At 60.4% G+C, this 17,138-nt stretch overlaps 2 protein-coding genes across 4 annotated transcripts; both read left to right on the plus strand.

The window, feature by feature from the left end:
* Nucleotides 1-949: 949 nt before the first annotated feature.
* Nucleotides 950-8,861, plus strand: LOC126637499 (protein eva-1 homolog C-like). Of its 2 annotated transcripts, XM_050310832.1 has the most exons (8): nucleotides 1,000-1,162; nucleotides 3,616-3,815; nucleotides 5,673-5,796; nucleotides 5,990-6,142; nucleotides 6,283-6,426; nucleotides 6,585-6,656; nucleotides 6,983-7,072; nucleotides 7,756-8,861. In XM_050310832.1, exons 1-8 carry the CDS (start codon nucleotides 1,081-1,083, stop codon nucleotides 8,139-8,141), a joined length of 1,251 nt encoding a protein of 416 aa, XP_050166789.1. In that variant the 5' UTR covers nucleotides 1,000-1,080; the 3' UTR covers nucleotides 8,142-8,861. The 2 variants fall into 2 exon arrangements, with proteins under 2 accessions (XP_050166790.1, XP_050166789.1); XM_050310833.1 differs by lacking the exon at nucleotides 6,983-7,072 and having other exon boundaries at nucleotides 950-1,162.
* A 4,221-nt stretch (nucleotides 8,862-13,082) lies between these two features.
* On the plus strand, nucleotides 13,083-17,023 carry CCNB3 (cyclin B3). 2 transcript variants are annotated; one of them, XM_050310860.1, is made up of 11 exons: nucleotides 13,083-13,401; nucleotides 13,482-13,565; nucleotides 13,729-13,847; nucleotides 14,227-14,329; nucleotides 14,607-14,708; nucleotides 14,884-14,976; nucleotides 15,234-15,371; nucleotides 15,818-15,973; nucleotides 16,269-16,418; nucleotides 16,612-16,742; nucleotides 16,895-17,023. In XM_050310860.1, the coding sequence occupies exons 1-11, from the start codon at nucleotides 13,183-13,185 to the stop codon at nucleotides 16,965-16,967; spliced, it is 1,368 nt and encodes a 455-aa protein (XP_050166817.1). In that variant the 5' UTR covers nucleotides 13,083-13,182; the 3' UTR covers nucleotides 16,968-17,023. The 2 variants fall into 2 exon arrangements, with proteins under 2 accessions (XP_050166817.1, XP_050166818.1); XM_050310861.1 differs by having other exon boundaries at nucleotides 14,610-14,708.
* Nucleotides 17,024-17,138: the final 115 nt, after the last annotated feature.

Below are 17,138 nucleotides of genomic sequence, written 5' to 3' on the forward strand. Positions count from 1 at the left end.
TTGGATTGGTCCTGCTCCTCAGTCCAGAGTGATCTTTATGCTGGGGGCTGCAAGGAGGGGTGGAGGGGGGGATATTGGGGAGCCTTTTTCTTTCTGCCCCATCAAAGATTTTGGAGAACTTGGAACTCTCCTCGAGGGGACAGGAAACTGCCTGACACAGAGGGATGCATTTGTGGTGCTGTAAGTGCCCCAGGGGGCCATGTCGGCACCCTGTCGTGCTCACCCATCACCCAGCTCCCGCTGTGGACCCCAGGTGAGGTGTGCCGGTCTCTGCTGCCACCCCTGCCCGGGCGATGCTGAGCCTGCGGGAGCCGCGATGGCTCCTGGCACTGCCGACTGCTGCTGTCTGTGCTGACCTCAGCCCGGGTCAGAGCCAGCAGCTCCAGTCCGTGGCATTTCCCCCTAGCTGAAGCAGCAGGCAGGGACTTGACTCCTGCAGGCGGGGGCACGGTGCCCTCCCCAGAAGGTGCCGGAGTGTCCAATACCTGGCCCCACAGAGGCTGTGGGGCAGAAGGGTGGCAGCAAAGACCGGTACCCTGCCCAAAGGGTTGGGTGCAGGGAGGGTGTTTGTGTTTCTGCAGGAACAGCCGCCTGGGAGGCAGTTCAGGGAGCCTTTCCCTTCCTCCTCACAGGGTGAATGGCCGGACATTTGCCGAGATGGAGATTACAGCACATATGTATCCGGATTTCTGCCTCACCGTGTCTGGGAGAGAGCTGGGGGCACTTTGGAAACTTCTCCAAGCCCTGTCCCTCTGCCCGGGGGGAACAGAGGCAGGATGGAAGGGGCTGCCGGTTTTCTCCGCCAGCAATAGTGATGCCAAGGCATGGCACTCGCTTACCCGTCGCAGAGCGCCTTTGCAAACACGTCCCCTCCCTGGGGGAGGTGTCCCTGTGCCGAGAGTGAACCAGCTGTCCCGAGCAGCCCCTGGCCCCGGGCAGCAGACAAAGAGCGGGTGCACATGCGCCCGCCCGGCCCCGGGCAGAGAAATGAGCCATTGTCCCCGCGCAGTGCCAGCCCCGCCAGCCACCACCACGGACCCGGCCGGCACGGGCTGCCCGCTGGGACACGGCGGCTGTGCCATGGCCAGGCTGGCGGGGCCAGCAGCACTCCTGGTCCTCCTCTGCCTGGCCGTGGGTGTGGAGGCCAGCCCGGAGCTCTCCGGTGAGTCGGGGTGCAGGAAGGGAGGCGAGGGATGCTGGGGACCCTACCGGTGTCATGGGAGGGCGAAGCGACAGCAGGTGGGTGGGGCAGGGACAAGTGAGCTATAAACCATCGCAACCAAGAGGGAGTTTGCCCAAACGCTGGGATTTCTTTATCCCCACGCAGACCTGTGATCTGAAAACACATCGCCCACGTCCCACAGCGCCGGTGTGCGTGAGGGAGTGGCTGCCCAGCTCTGCTGTGCTCCCTCGGACAGTTTGGAGGCAGAAATGCAAAGGAAAAAATATCAAGCCAGTCCCTGAGCTTTGCTGAGCGTCCCCCCTCCTCACCTCCAGCCACCACGCTCATGCCCTCGGTGCTGGGCAGTGTGTGGAGCTGAAGAACACACAGGGCTGCCCGTCGTGCTTTCCCTGCTGTGAGAAGTGAAGGGAGGAGATGGGCTGAAGCTGTACCCGCTCCCTGGACAGAGCTGACAGCTGCTGCCCCAGCCAAAACCACCCATAAGTGGGGGTGCTGCAGGGTGCCCTGGCACAAGACACAGCAAGGGCCAGAGCCTCTCCCCAGGGTCTTGCTGGTGAGGCTTATCGATGTAGCCAAGGAAGAAATTTAGGATCCCTTGTGCCCCAGAATTTGAACTGTCAGGACTGGTGCAGGCAGGCTGGGTACCAGGCATTCCCCAGGGATCATCTGGGAACAGCCACACACACCTTCCCTCTGCTTTGCCAGGCCTGGGTGGGTAAAAGCCTGATGCTGCAGGGCAGGCTGTGGTGAGGAGGAGGTGATTCCATCTGGGCAGAGCCAACAGCACAACCACAGCACCAGGGACTGTGTCAGCCACACTGGCAGGCCACCAGAATCTCTCACAAAGTCTGCCTGCAGCCTCCTTGCTGTGGTGCCACCCAAAAAAAAAATCATCTTCACAGCTGCTCACTGCCCCAAAACAGTGTGATGGAGAAACCTCTGTCCTCGTGGCACTGTTTGAGCCTCTGTTTTAAAATACAAACCACTGGTGCTTCCAGCCAGCAGGACAGCAGGGCAGGGCTGGGTTTGGGAAACCCATTTCTTCTCCTGTTTCTTCCCTGAGTTTCCCACTCTCCCCAGGATTTGACTAAGCCCTCTGTGCTTGGGGCTGCCCAGCAGCAGCGGTTTGGGCAGCAGGGGATGCAGAGGAAAGGGAGCCCCTCACAGCCCCCAGCATCCAGTGATGAGAGACAACCATATCACTGGGCAGAGCTTGTCCTGTCTGCTCTTCATGGGCACTGCATCCTAACGGGCAGAGATCTAGCTCTGTGCCATCCAAGGAGCATCTCTGCCTCACACTGGAGCTTTGACCTGGATAAAACACCTTGTTTACTGCCTCTCCTTTCCTTTCTCCTCCAGCATGCAGAGGAGCAACCAAGGGCTTGCTTGTGGAAGGCTGTGGCCCCCCACTCATTCATCCCAGCTTGGCCAAGGGAGAGAGTAACTCTGGGCCAGAGGCAGCTCCCAGCTGCACCCACTGACTCCCCAGGGAGTGATTCTGGCCGCAGATGCCAAAGGGTTAGTGGCAGCAGGGAAGGTGAAAGGGGCCCTTTGTGCCACTGAGCCTGGCACTGGTTTGCAGAGGGAGAGAGGGGAGAGCTCGTGCTCCCACCTTCTTGTGTTGGTTTGGGGGAGTTTGACATGCTGGGGGCTGTGGGACAGGGTTCATGTCCTGCCCCAGGCCCCAGCTCTAGAGGGGGACTGGAGAGCAAGTCCCTCCAAAGACCCCACAGCTGGGGACTGGGGTCTGAGACCCACTCAGCAGCCCTGGGTTGCCCTGTCTCCACCTCCCAGCCTCAGAATGATGCTTCCTCTTTGCTTTTGTTTTATTCAAAGATGCAAACTGCTCCACTCAGGGCCCTGAACATAGCTTTTCTGTCAATTTTTCCTGCTTCCTCAGCCTTCTCCAGCAATCAGTGCCTGCTCAGAGCACCTGGCAACTTGCAGAGCTGTTACTAAAACAGCTTCCTCGCCCACCCAGCACAGCTGATGCCAAGTGGAGCTGATCTCTGCATGTTAAAGCCTTGGAGAGGCTGGGCAGAACAGTCCCACCTCACTGTGCCCTGGAGGGAAAACAAGAGGGTTGGTGGTTTGTGACACAAACTAGGCAGGAATGAAACAGAGAAGCATTCCATGATGGGAATTCAAGGAGGGAGAGAGGACAATCCCTGGCTTATCCTTGGTGTTTCCCCTCCAGGGATCCATAAAAACCCTGATTTTCTCTGAACACTTGACAGCTCCTCATGGGATTCTACTGTGTATGTTTTCTCTGTCCTGTTGTCCTGCCTTCAGCTGTCTCTTCCCGTTGCTAACCAGCTCAGCTATTCCATGGTGCTTTCCAGCCCCTGGCAGCAGTGCTGTAGGCAAGGTTTGCTGCTGCCACGGCCCTGGCGTCTCCTCTGGCCGGGGCCAACCCCGCTTTCCCCTTCCAGGGTACCTGCGCAAGGTGCTGAGGAACCACACTGCCCACACCTGCGATGGAGAGCAGCTCCTCATCGTCTGCCCTCGCAAAACCACCATCAGCATCCTCGGTGCCTTCTACGGGCGCCGTGTGCCCAGCACCAACCTCTGCCCCAGCCCTGCCAACGCCTCCCAGGAGAGCACGGAGTGCACTTCTGGCACCGCCCACCTGGTAAGGGAGGGGTCCCTGGGGCCGGGCTGCTCTCGGGGACAGCCCTCTGTCCCCGCATCGCATCGCTGCCTGCTCGGGCTGGGGGTGCAGACAACACAGCCTCCCTGCGCCCCGAGGGAGGTTGATGCCATCAGCATTGGGATTCACCTGTGGGGCGCTTTTCTGGGCCGTGTTCTGCCGCGGGCGCCAGAGTAGGGCAGGAGGCATTGCTGCGTCCTGAGGGTGCAGAGAAAGCCCTGGCATCTGGGGCTGGGTCCCGGGAGAGGGGGAGTGCTGCAGCCACGGTGTCGGGCTCGTGAAGCAAGACAGGACACCATGAGATGCTGCGCTCAGCTCTGCGGGTGCATCCCCTGGGCTTAGCACAGAGCTCGTCTCTTCCCCAGCCAGAAGCAGCACCCGTCCCTGCTGGCAGCTCCCAGGGAGTGGATTAATGAAGCAGATCAAAGGGGGCCTGCTCGAGGGAGAGGGCAGGAAAGCAGAGGCTGGCAGAAGGAAAGGGAAGGGATCTCTCCAAAGCTGATGTCTGGGTCTCTCAGCTGGGACACTGTTTCATGTGCTGCTTTTGTACCCTGTTCCAGCTCCTTGCTAGGGCAAACTCACAGCAAACTCAGAGGCTGCAGCTGCCTGCAGGGAAGGGGAATGAGCTGGAGAAGAGGAAAAAGAGCTGAGGGGCCATTTCCCTGCTCTGGGAGCTCGCAAGGCTTTGCTGCCTGGTTCTGCTCCAGCCGTAGATCCCGTCCCGGCATCCTGCATGTCCCAGCAGCTCTGCAAGTGCAGAGCCAGACCATGCTGGCATGGCAGCAGGCTGGCCCCATGAAGCACCCTGCAAACACAGGTCAGGGTACCCCTCCCTGCAGGATGGAAGGTACAGCCTGGCATAGGCATTAGGAGACCGAAGGGCAGGTCTGAGAGCAGGTCTGTGTAGCTCTGGTTCACACAGGGGTGGAGCAGCTGCAGCCAGGGGACGGTGCTGGCACGAGGCTGGGATACCCGCTGCTGCTGAAGGAGCAGGGGTGTCTGGAGGGCAGAGAGCGGGGCTGCTGCCGAGCCTCAGCTCTGTTTAGGCAGCACCTGCAAAGAGACATTGTGTTTCCTTCGTGAATCTCCCTTCTGGCAGCCAGCGAAGAGCAAGGGGAGGCTCAGTCCTCTGCTGGGCTGAGGGGACAGGGACAGAGGAGGGGAAGGAGAGATGAGAAGGTTCTCCGTTCTGGGTGCTGGGATCCTCGAGGCTGAGTCGCGAGGAGGCAGCGAGGGTGGGGTTGAGGGTCGGGAACAAACCTCTCCCTGCCGCCGGCAGCCTCTGCTCCGCTGCGGGGCCGCCGCTGCGGGAAGGAGGTGGATGCGGGGGCAGGGAGCACCGCAGCCACCCGAGCCCGGGCTGCCCGGAGATTCCTGCCGCACCCAAGGGCCTGGCGCAGCCACCCGCGGCTGGGCTGCGTGGGCAGGAGGGGACAGCGGGACCCGAGCGGGACCCGGGCGGCCCGTGGGTGAACCCTCGTCCCCACCTTGCGGCCGAGCGGGGACACTGCGGGGGCCGCGGGCACTCGGGCGCTCGGGGTGCGCTCACCCGCACCGGTGTTACGGATGAGCAGCGCGCTGTGGTGCTGCCGTGCCAGCACAGCAGGAGCAGCGCCGTGCTGGCACTCAGCTCAGCGTGGGTGCAGGGGAGGAACTGGTTCGGGAACAGCCACTGGAACTGGGGTGTCTTGCAGAGGGGGCAGGCAGGAGCAGCCGTGGGAGAACTCCGTGGGGTGAGAGGCTGTTTCACTGAGCCTGGTGATGGCAGTGGGGGACAGCAGGTGAGCACAGGCTCGGGATTCCTCATCCACATCACACTTGCTTCCCTCTGCTCCCCAGAAGCTGCTGGCTGAGTGCCAGGACAAGCAGTGGTGCCAGTTCTCAGTGCACAGCCAAGTCTTTGGGCCAGACCCGTGCCCCGGGACGCACAAGTACCTCATCACTTCCTACAAGTGCCGGCCAGGTGAGGTGGAGCAGGGTCTGGGTAATGCTGCATGGGCTCTTTCTGGCTGCTCAGAAAGGGGCAGAAAGGAGGGCAGGGAGGAGAGCAGGGTTGCTCCTGTACCTCACAGCCCTCCTCCAACCCTGCCATTGGCCTAAGGGAGGGGCTGCAGCTGATTCAAGATGCATTGGGACACTGCGGTGTCACTCCCCAGGGAACCATCGGATCAAGACCGTGTGCGAGGATGACAAGCTTAGGTTGCAGTGCCGACCAAAGTCCATCCTGGCCATTTATTCTGCAAATTATGGGCGATTCCTGCGGGGCAAACCGGAGTGTGATGCCCTGAATACTGGGGGACCCCACATAGGTACGCCAGAAATGGGGCCAGGAGCCACGCAGAGAGTATGGCACAAGTACACCCCTGGGCTGTACCTGTGCCCCTGGCCCCCAGCTGCTGGACAGGGGCAGGCAGCTCTGCCCGTGGGTCCATGCCTCGTGTCTCTGCAGAGTGCTTGGCTCCAGATGCCCTGCGCAGGGTCTTCAAGAAGTGTCACCGCAAGGGGAACTGCACCGTGGCTGCTGACGAGGCCACCTTCGGGGACCCGTGCCTGCCCGGCATGAAGAAGCAGCTGCGAGTCTCTTACACCTGTGGTGAGAGCTCCCCACGGAGCTGGGGGCACAGGGGCACTGGCAGAGCGCCTGCTGTGCCCGCCTCGTGCCAGGCAGGCGGGAGCACAGGGCTCCTCGGGGAGGCAGGGGCTGCTGGGGAGGAGCGGGGTGGTGATGTCTGGTGTGTGCTCTCCTTGCAGTGCCCAAGCAGCTGCTGGAGGAGGTGGGCCCCGACACCTCGGACCCCTTCCTGCTCTCGGACTACATGCACGGTAACGTGGCGGGAGGGAGGTTACGCCACAGGCAGCGTGGCACCATGTCCATGCTCGGGGGAACCAGCCCTTCCATGGCCTGTCTGTGTTCCTGTACCAGCTCCATCCTAGCATCTCTGTCCTGCGGCTGAAGCCACCCCTTGGTCGATGCCCGTGGCTGAGGGACTGGAGATGGGTCTGCTGGGAGCAGGGAAAAGGAGGGCCTGCAGGGTCAGCCCCACGAAGGATGGAGTGTGGTGTGGAGAAGGACAGGCAGGGGCAGGCGGCTGGGCCACAAGGAGCTGGGAGCACCTCGTGTCTCAGCCTGCACCCCCTTGTCACTGCAGGTGGCTGGTACAAAGGGCCCAGGTTCTCCAGGCTCCGGGAAGACCGCATGATTTTTACTAGCTCTCTGGCAGCTTTTGCCCACCTTTGGGGTACGTGCCCTCCCCGGGTCTCACGCAGCACCCAGGGGAGCGGGACAGGCTGGGGGGTGGCTGAGGTCCCGGATGGCCCCAACTCAGCCCAGGGCTCATCTCAGAGGCAGCCAGACCCCAGACCGCTCCAGGCACGCAAGGGAGGAGGGCACCAAGAACCCCTGCTGGGTTTGGGGTGGACAGGTAGGGTGGGAGCTCAGGTTGAACAAGGCCTGAGGACCTACAGCATCAGCAATTGTGGTGCAGCTGTAGTCCTGCCTGTGGATCTTCCTTGTCCAACAGGCCAGATTACCCATTTGGTCTCCTTTCTTCCTGCCTTGTCTGCAGGCACTGATAGAGAACACCTCTCTGCAGGCAAAAACTTCCCTTGCCAGAGGAAATTACTCATTTAATTCCTGAAGAGATGATTCCTTCCCCTGCTCTGCCTCCTCACATCCCAAGGGGGGTTTTCTATGGGGAAAGGCACATTTTGGGACACTGGTGGGTGCTGATGAGACTCTGAGTGTCACTCCCACAATGACTGGGGCAGGGTCTGTCCTACCCCTGCAGCCTGGATGCTGAGGGCATCCCTGCTCCTCTCCTCTTACTCCCATCTGCCTGGCAGAGGGGGTTTGCAGGTGCTGGTAACCTGCAGGCTGCAGAGCAGTCTGTACCCTGGTGTGTCTCCTTGCTCTTCCCCTCAGGCGTCCCAGAGAAAGTCGGCCTCTACTTTCTTTGTGGGGTCTCGGGAGGCCTCCTGCTGCTGCTGTGTATCATCAGCCCCAAAGCGGCCTTCCTGCAGGAGGTGGGGGAGGCTCTCAAAGACCCAGAGCTGGGGAGCAGCTCGGAGCTGGGCAGGACCAAGCTGCGGGATGAGCAGGATGAAGACCTTCCTGACGACAGCTCCTCAGACTCCTCCTTCCGCCGCCTCACCCGCACCTACCGGGCCACCGACAACATCTTCGGCCCTGAGCTGACAGCAGCCATGGAGGGAGCGGTGGATCACCAGGGCTACGGCGGGGAGGAGATCTGGATGCCCAAGGAGTCCAGCCCGTATGCCATCCACAAGATCAAATCGGCCACCAAATAAGGACTGGAAGAAAACACGGGTGGGGAGCAGCAGAGGGGTGCAGGCTCAGCAGTGGGACCCAACATCAGCGAGACAAAGAGTTTGGGCTCCTTGGGGTGCCGCAGCAGGGTCACGGCAGCTCCGGTGTGTCCATCAGCCCACTACTCCACCAGCCTGGAAACCTCTGACCTGGGGGTGAGATGTGGTCCCTGGTTGTGATGAGGGGCTGTGGGATGGCTCCTTTGCCCCAGACACGCCGCTAACCCTAAGCTAACCTCCCTGTTCCTGGCTCGCATCATGTGGCTCTAGTGTTTAACCCTGCTCAGCCGCGCCGAGCCCACGCTGAGCCCTTTGAGGCTGTTTGCTCCCCTTTCTCCTTGGGTGCTGGCTTCCACCCCCGGTGCTGCAAACACATCCTGCACTCAGGGAGCGTGCTGGCAGCAGAGAGGCAGGAATGGCCAGGACACGGTGGGGATGCAGGTGGGCAAGCACAGGGGGCATCACCTAGCACAGCTCCACCAAGGTGCATGCCATGCAGCCCTGGTGTCCCTGGGGAGTTGCTCCCTGGGCTGGGACAGCTCAGCACAGCACTGGCTCTTGCCTCCCTGAGGGCATTCAGGAACTCTGTCACCCTGCCTTGCTCTGTGCTTTTCTTCGTGCTTTCCCCACTGTCAGGAAAGCCCCGGGCTTAATTTGCTGGGGCTTTTTCCAGTAAATAAATGCAACAGCTTTTGGACTCAAGATCCCTCCCTGACCTCGGCCATTAGTGGTGAAAAGAGGAGAAAAAGGAGGAGGCAAAGTTCAGCCCTCCCTGTGCAGAGCAGCTCCTTGCCTTCTACCAGTGCTTCTGGCACTGGGCCATGGGGAGCAACAAGTTGGGCCTGTTTTATCATGGGAAAGGATAAGGTTTCAGCCTGGGGAAGGGAATGGGGAAGAAGCAGTCTGTGTGGATTCCATGAATGATGCTTCCTTGTCCTTGCTGCTTCTCTTGAGCCTGAGGCTCCTTGTCTGGTAAACAATCCTGGAGCTAAGATCCCCATATGCCACGCAGAGGAACTTCTTGGCAGCTCTGCAGTGCCAGGGAGCTGGGCTAGGGCTGGGGGCTGCTCCAGCTCTGAAAGGCAGCACAGGTTCTGTGATGCTGTGGGAAGAGACTGGATGGAAGCAGCGACTCAGCTCTCCTCACAATAGGGACACACTAGGCACAGATGCTCTTGAGTCAGCACACAGCACACAGCAGAGCCGAGTGGGGGGAGCCAAGGACTTGCATCCTGCATGATTTCGGGGTTTGATGAGGGAATGCCAGAGCCCAAGGAGAGCTTGAGGGGCTCTCACCTCCAACTGGCCCCCAGATCCTTTGGTGATGGGCAGGGCTGAGAATCACAGCCTTCCCTCCATGCTTGGACAGCTGGCACAGCTCCTGCTGCAGACCCACATCATCACCTTGCACTCCTTGCTCCCCTTATCTTTCCTCCCATACCCCCCATGGCTCGGGGGGATTTCAGCTCGTGTGGTGCAAGTCACAGCCCCTGCAGCAGGGCTGGGCCTCCCGAGAGCCGCCCAAGCAGCACCAGCACAGCAGCGCCGTGGAAAAGCCAGAAAGAAAAGACTGGAAAAGCCGGCTTCCCCATGCCAAGCCTGGGCAGGACAGGCAGACATGGACCTGTCCCAAAGCAGGCAGCTCACCCCAACCCCCACAGAGCCATAGGCAGACTTGGGTGGGGGTTTTGGCTGAGGATCTTACCCCACAGGCCAATGCACCGTGTTTCCATTGGCGGTGGGATGTGTCCTGGCTCCGCCTGGCTAGTATGCATACATCTCATACCTTTAGCTGGGCTATACACTGCCCCAACATGCATAAGGATCCAGGCAGGCACCTAGATCCCACAGGGATCCCAGAGCAACAGCAAGCAAGCCTCAGAGAGCTCCCAGTCCAGGGACAGTGGCAGCGACACCGGGGGGTGGGGCTGGACAGGACAAGTGGCCAAGGAGGACACAGGGTGGGCTGGAGCTGCAGCAGCCCAGAACCAATTTTGGAAGCTGAAGGGACCCAAGATCTGTGGGACCCAGGTTTAAACCCCCACTGGCCCTGCAAGCACCCCATAGCTGTGCTGCACCCCAAAGCCGTTCTGGTGCTCCTGGCTGTCTGTGTCCCAGGTCTTTCTGCTGGAGCCCAAGCTGTGTGCCTGATCCTGCCCACATGGCCCCTGGGTGGCAGGTTTAAATCCCCTCAGATGCTGGCACTGGGATGCTTCCCTGGCCAGGGCTTCATTGGCCCCACTAGCAAGAGTGACATATGGGTGTGGGATTATACCAAAGAATTTTGTTGGGTTAAACTTAGGAATCTGGAAGGTTTTTCTGGGAATCTGGTGGCTGGGGGAAGCTTTCCTCTGCTGCAGCACTGAGCTCTGATGAGTTTACCTCAGTGGGGGCTTCATTTGAGCCAGAGCTCAGTGCAGTGCTAATGCCCCCCAGAGCTGCTGAGGGCACGGGACCCCCACACGGCACGGGCACGTGAGCCAAGGACTGTGCTAGTTCCAACCTGTTCTCTGGAAAAGCACAAAGGAGCAGAATGATACAGCGAGCATCAAATGTATGAGCTTGGAACATCAATCATGCGACTGACACATGAAAAGTGGGTGACTTTTCCAAGACTCGTTTATCAAGGAACAAAGCGAGCTGTGGGTGTAAGGAGTCTCATGCATTCTTTTCCTGACACATGGAAGCTGACTACAAGCCAACCACATTACCCCATGAGTATGACAGCCTTGAGCGAGCCTTCTGAGCATTCCCAGCTGCATGGCAGGGGTGTCCCCCAGAGCTGCGATGCCCTCGAGGCTGCTCCTTGAGGCACAGGGAACTCTGACCCTCGGCAGATCTGTGGTAAGCAGGCACTATCGTGTGCAGCTCATAGTACAGGGACTGTGAGCTGTGCCTTGGTGACTTTGACCCTGTCCTTGCCACTGTGGATCCCCGTTTGAACGGGGCAGTCCCAGCAAGCCTCGCCACTGAACTTGGTCGGTTGTGCCTGTAGGACACCACGTGAGCGCTGCTCCTGTGGTACCTCCCACAGTGAGAGCAGGGTTAGATTAAATATTAGGAAAAAATTCTTCCCTGTGAGGGTGGGGAGGCCCTGGCACAGGTTGCCCAGAGAAGCTGTGGCTGCCCCATCCCTGGCAGTGTCCAAGGCCAGGTTTGGATGGGGCTTAGAGCAAGCTGGGCTAATGGAAGGTGTCCCTGCCCATGGCAGGGGGTTGGAATTGGGTGAGCTTTAAGGTCCTTCCCCACCCAAACCATTCTGTCATTCTGTGATTCTCCAAGCGATCCAAACCCTCTGTTCCTGACGGGGGTCACGGGAGGCGCACAGCCAGCCCAGGGCACACCGTGAGCCCCAAACCAGAGCGCCCCGAAACCCGCAGAGGTCGCTCACAGAATTAATTAGGTTGGAAAAGATCTCTGAGATCATCGAGTCCAACCTATGACCCAACACCGCCTCGTCTACTAAACCATGGCACTAAGTGCCACATCTAGTCCCTTCTTAAGTACCTCCAGGGACGGGCAGCCAATTGGGTTGGGCATTCCAATGCCCAATCACCCTTTCTGTGAAGAACTTCTTCCTAATGTCCAACCTACACCTCCCCTGGCGCCGCTTTAAGGCTACGCCCTCTGTCCTACCGCTGGCTGCCTGGCAGAAAGAGACGGTTGTTCCGTTGTTCCGTCTCGCTAACAGCCTCCTTTCAATGAATTGCAGAGAGCGATAAATAAGGTCTATCGCTCCTGAGCCTCCTCTTCTCCGAGCTAAGCGACGCCCGAAGTGCGGCTGGGGCCGCTCAGCCCCCCACGCCGCGCGGCGGGGCCGCCATGACACCCCCTGCAGCCCCTCACGGGGGGATTTAAACGGCACCCGCTCCCACCAATCACCGCCCGCTCCGCCGCCCGCTCGCCCCGCCCCCGCCGCTCGCCCGCCCTCCCATTGGCCGCCCGGGCTGAATTTTAAACCCTGCCGCCCTGCCCCTTAGCAACTGCATCGGTCCGCGCCCGCCCATTGGCTGCCGCCCGGCCCCGCCCCGCGCGCTGATTGGGCGAGGCTCGTCCAGTGGGGTCCGGCCGCTGCCGAACTGCTACTTTTGAAAGTGCCGGTGCCGGCGGAGCGGGGAGAGCGGGCCGGGCATGGGTGGGTGAGGGTACGGGGGAGTGAGGATACCGGGCATGGGGGGGTGAGAGGTACTGGGATGGGAGGTGAGGGTACTGGGCATGGGGGTGAGGGTATGGGGTGGGAGTGAGGGTACCGGGCATGGGGGGGTGAGGGTACGGGGTGGGAGAGAGGGGGACGGGCATGGGTGGGTGAGGGTACGGGGGAGTGAGGATACCGAGCGTGGGTGGGTGAGGATACCGAGCGTGGGGGAGTGAGGGACGGGTGAGACGGCATGGGGCAGAATGGGACGGGTAATGCGGAGAGCGGGTACCGCGCATGGGGTGAGTGCGGGTACAGGGTATGGGAGAGAGCGGGTACCGGGCATGGGGGAGTGTGCGACGGGTAATGGGGGAGAGCGGGTACCGGGCATGGGGGAGTGCGGGTACAGGGGCTCTGGGGGGGCTCTGGAAACCCCGGGAGGGCCGGGTGAGCAGAGAATTCGAGCACCCTGGGGGGCTGCAGTGGATTGGGGAACCTCGGAAGTGGGGGCGGCAGGTGAGGGGGGGATGCTGCGACCCCCTGGTGGTGCGTGTGAGTGGGAGTGGGGGCAACTGAGACCCCCCGGGGGGTGCAAGGGAGAAAGGATCTCAGAGGCCCCTGGCTCTCCAAGGGAGTGCAAGCCCTTGCATCCTTCTCTGGGATGCAGGAACCTGGGAACTGCCTCCTCCTTTCCCCCCCCCACCCATGCATTCATGCTGGGGGCTTTAAGTGGGAGTCTTAGGGCTCCATGTCCCCTCTTTCTTGGGAGGTGTACCCCCAACCAGACTTCTTCCCTACGTGGGCTTGTCTTGGGGCACAAGCCGCCTGCCATGCTCAGGGAAGGGGTTGGGGTCAGTCCCTGCTGTGCTACCCCCCCAGGAGGGACAAATGCCCCCCTATTCTGCCCCAAGTGGGGAGGGTGTCCCCCGGGGACAGACAGCAGCCTCACACCCTGCTGTGCCCCCAGCTTGCCCGCGGAGGACCAAGGAGAGGACACCAGTGCCGAGGGAGAGGACGCCGCTGCCCCGCAACGCCAAGATGCTGGCCACCAAGCAGACCCGAGCAGGCAAGGTGGGCCCCACGGCAGAGAATGTTGACCCTGAGAAGGTGAGTCCTGAGCCAGGCCAGGGGTGTGGGGGACTCCTGTGGGGCAGCTGACCATCATCTTCCAACAGCCTCTATTGCAGGAGGAGAACTGTTACACCAAGAGATCTTCGTCCTCACCCCAGGGCGGGCCCAAGAAGAGGTCAGCGTTCGGGGACATCACCAATGTGAGTGCTTCTGTGAGGATGGGGGCTTTGGTGCCCCCTGTGAGCCCCCCTCGGGAGGTGGGGATGTGTCCCACGCCCCACTAGCAAGAGGAGAGGTCTCCCTGCAGGGCACATCTGGCTGCCCTCTGTGCAGCCCCTGTATCCTCTGTTCCGACCCAAACAGGCTCGCAAGAACCAGGCGGTGGCAGGGAAGAAGGAGCCCGTGAAAGTGGCACTGCCCAAGGCACAGAAGGCACAGGGCACACTGGGGGTAGCCAAGAACAATGAGATCAACCTGAAAAAGTGAGTAGCCATGGGCAGCGGAGTTGCTTGCAGGGCAGTGGGCAGTGCCTGTAAACTTGTCCCATAGGGAAGAACAAGTGGCAGTAGAGGCTTCCCTTGGGTGATGGAGACCATGAGAATTGCCATCCCTGGAGGGATTTGAAAGCCATATGGCACTGCAGGACATGGTTTAGTGGTGGACATGGCAGTGCTACAGGGCACAGTTGGACTCTTGGTCTTTGAAGGTCTTTTCCAGCCTAAACAATTCTAAGAGTCTCTATGGGGATATTTTAGGGGTGGTTTAGCCCCTTCCTGAAGCAGGAAGGGGCTCTGAGGAGCCCCTTTCAGCCAGGAGATTTGGCCTCCTCCCAGGAATGATTTATACTCTTGTCCTGCCCAGGTCAATGAAGAAAACTCCCCCAATAGCTCCTTCAGAGCCTGAGGTGGATCCTGTACCAGAGAAACCAGTGCCTGTGCAGGAACTGAAGCCCCACAAGGAGAGGGTAGGTACCCTGGGCTGCAGCATGGTCCTGGGCTCATCTTCACAGCACTGGTCTGTGGCTGCCACCCATGACAACAGGGCACCAGGCAGTGCTCTGGACCTTGGAGAGGCTTGGGCCAGTGTGATGGGAAGCTGGGGCTCTCATGGGAGAGTGGGGCAGGGGCTGCAGGATGATGAGGGAAGGTAGGAAAGGGAGGGCAGAGGGGCAGCAGCCTTGCCCTGGTGGGGTGACCACAGAGCTAAGGGTCTGCCCCTTACTGGTGCCTCCTCCATCCCAGCAGGTAGCAGCAGTGGAGGACATCGACAAGGAGCAGCTGGGTGACCCCTATGCCAGTGCAGAGTATGCCAAGGAGATCTTTGAATACATGCGGGAAAGAGAGGTGGGTAATGCCTGTCCAGGGGGTGGCAGCCCTGTCCAGGGAAGGGGTGACTGTGGGGGCAGGGCCACCCACTGCCCAGAGAATCTGAGCACCTGGTGGGGGCCTGCACGGGGTGGGAAGGGGCTTGTTTGAGGGGGGATATCTGTCCAGTCCCTGATAGCTGGTTCTTTGGCAGGAGAAATTCCTGCTTCCTGACTACATGGAGAAGCAGCCGGACATCACTGGGGACATGCGTGCCATCCTTGTGGACTGGATGGTGGAGGTGCAGGTGAGGGGCCGTGACCCTCTGCAGAACAGCCCCCCATGCTGCCTTTGTCACATGGGACCTTTGTGTGCTGGCAGAAGCTGCTGTGGGCATCCCCAGTACAGAGCTGATCTTCCCCCTCCCTGGGCTAGGGATGAGCCTACACCCTTCCCTCTGAGCCTGGCCCATGGGCACTCCTGGCCCCTGTGAGAGCTGAGGGGGCAGGGTAGGCCAGGCTTCTGCCTGACACCCTGTCCTGCCTCCCACCCGCATCCTCACAGGAGAACTTTGAGCTGAACCATGAGACACTATACCTGGCTGTGAAGCTGGTGGACCACTACCTGGTGGAGGTGGTGAGCATGAGGGAGAAGCTGCAGCTCATCGGCTCCACTGCCATCCTCATTGCCTCCAAATTCGAGGTAAATCCTTGCATGCTGTCCTGGGGTGCAGGGGCAGAAGGGGCTGTGCCTCTCTGGTCCCTGTGGGGTTTTGGAGAAGGCCAGGTCCCAGGCCACTGCCCTGAGAGCTGCTGGGGTGACATGTCTGTTCTCGGGTTCCCTCTTCTTGTCCCATGGCTGTGAATGCAGTCGTGGTGGGCTGGATACCTCCTGGTGTCACTGGAGACCTGGCTCTTCTCTGCTCTGCAGAGACCCTCAGGACACCTGAGTTCACCTCACGCAAGCATGCAGCTCAAGCTAAGGGCTGGGGCAGCAGAGACATCACAGAAGCCCCACGGGGTGTTTTAACGGTCCGTGTGGGGTCCAACAGCATGTGAATCCTGACAGGGCCTGTGGGATGGGTGGGATCTCCCACGTGGGGCCAGAATAAGCCCCCACTGGGGTGCTGAGCAGTTGTGCCCCGGCAGGAGCGGTGCCCACCATGCGTGGATGACTTCCTCTACATCTGTGATGACGCCTACAAGCGGGAGGAGCTGCTGGCCATGGAGATGAGCATCCTCAGCACCCTCAAGTTCGACATCAACATCCCCATCCCCTACCGCTTCCTGCGGCGCTTTGCCAAGGTGGGTGCAGCTGGAGGGTGGGCTGGCACCCAGGTGCCCCCAGGCACCGCTTGTGCTGGCTGCAGGGGCTGGTGACAGGCATTCCCAGGCCTTCAGGCTCCCAGCTGGCAACCAGGAAGGTTTGTCCAGCCCCCTCAAGAGACATAAGGGTTGAGGATGCTGACCTGGGGTAGGCTGTGGAGGGTGTGGGGTCTGTGTCCTGTGCTCCAGGGGCAGCGCTCTTGATCTCAAAGATGCTGGGGAGGGGAGCAGCACTGCTCGAAAGGCTGAGCCTTTCCCTGCCCCCTGGCTGCAGTGTGCCCGTGCCACCATGGAGACGCTGACGCTGGCCCGCTTCCTCTGCGAGATGACACTGCAGGAGTACGACTACGCCCGTGAGAGCCCCTCAAAGCTGGCTGCCAGCTGCCTGCTGCTGGCACTTACCATGAAGAACCTTGGGGGCTGGGTGAGTGCCTGCCTAAGCCCCTGTCCCTGCTGAGACAACTCCAGGAGGTACCACAGGGGTGTGGGGGGGCGATGGACTGGTGGGTGGGGTGATGCTCTAGGGCTATGATCAGATTTGGGGGGGGCTGGAGAGGGAAGATGATGGCTGTCCTGCCACTGAGAGGACCCAGCTTAACTCTGTTGTCCCCTTGCAGACCCCTACACTGGAATACTACAGCGGGTACAGTGCCCAGGAGCTGCATCCCCTGGTGAAGAGGCTGAATTTCCTGCTCACGTATCAGCCCCGTGACAAACTGAACACTGTGCGCAGCAAATACTCCCACAGGTGAGCGTCATGGGGCTCTGTCTCACCCTGGCCCCAGCACAGGGGCTGGCACCACCAGCACACACCCTGGGGTGCCGTGGGCAGCTGGGAGCACTGGTGAATGCAGGGGGCCAGCGCTGTGGCTGAGCTCTAAGCAAACGTGTTCTTTTCAGGGTCTTCTTTGAGGTTGCCAAACTCACCCCCATGGACATGCTCAAGCTCGAGAAGGCACTCACTAGCTGCTAGTCCTACTCTGTAAATAAAGCCTGTAAATAGCGGGGCGCCCTTGGGTGGTGGGGTACCATGTACATAAATAATAGTAATTTTACCTGAAGAAGAGGGGAAAAAAAAAAAAGTCATGTGTAACTGTTAATAAAATGTGTTTGTTAATAAAATGTGTCTGTCACACATGCTGAC

This window comes from Myiozetetes cayanensis, unplaced genomic scaffold (genome assembly GCF_022539395.1).
Source record: "Myiozetetes cayanensis isolate MyiCay16 unplaced genomic scaffold, myiCay2020 scf15, whole genome shotgun sequence".
Classification (NCBI taxonomy): domain Eukaryota; kingdom Metazoa; phylum Chordata; class Aves; order Passeriformes; family Tyrannidae; genus Myiozetetes; species Myiozetetes cayanensis.

Coding starts and splice junctions, on each gene's coding strand:
- LOC126637499 (XM_050310833.1), top strand. CDS start 988: ATGAGCCATTGTCCCCGCGCAGTGCCAGCCCCGCCAGCCACCACCACG. Junction 6,427..6,584: donor GCGAGTCTCTTACACCTGTG/GTGAGAGCTCCC, acceptor CTCTCCTTGCAG/TGCCCAAGCAGCTGCTGGAG. Junction 6,657..7,755: donor GCTCTCGGACTACATGCACG/GTAACGTGGCGG, acceptor TCTTCCCCTCAG/GCGTCCCAGAGAAAGTCGGC.
- CCNB3 (XM_050310860.1), top strand. CDS start 13,183: ATGCCCCCCTATTCTGCCCCAAGTGGGGAGGGTGTCCCCCGGGGACAG. Junction 15,372..15,817: donor TCATTGCCTCCAAATTCGAG/GTAAATCCTTGC, acceptor GTGCCCCGGCAG/GAGCGGTGCCCACCATGCGT. Junction 16,419..16,611: donor TGAAGAACCTTGGGGGCTGG/GTGAGTGCCTGC, acceptor GTCCCCTTGCAG/ACCCCTACACTGGAATACTA.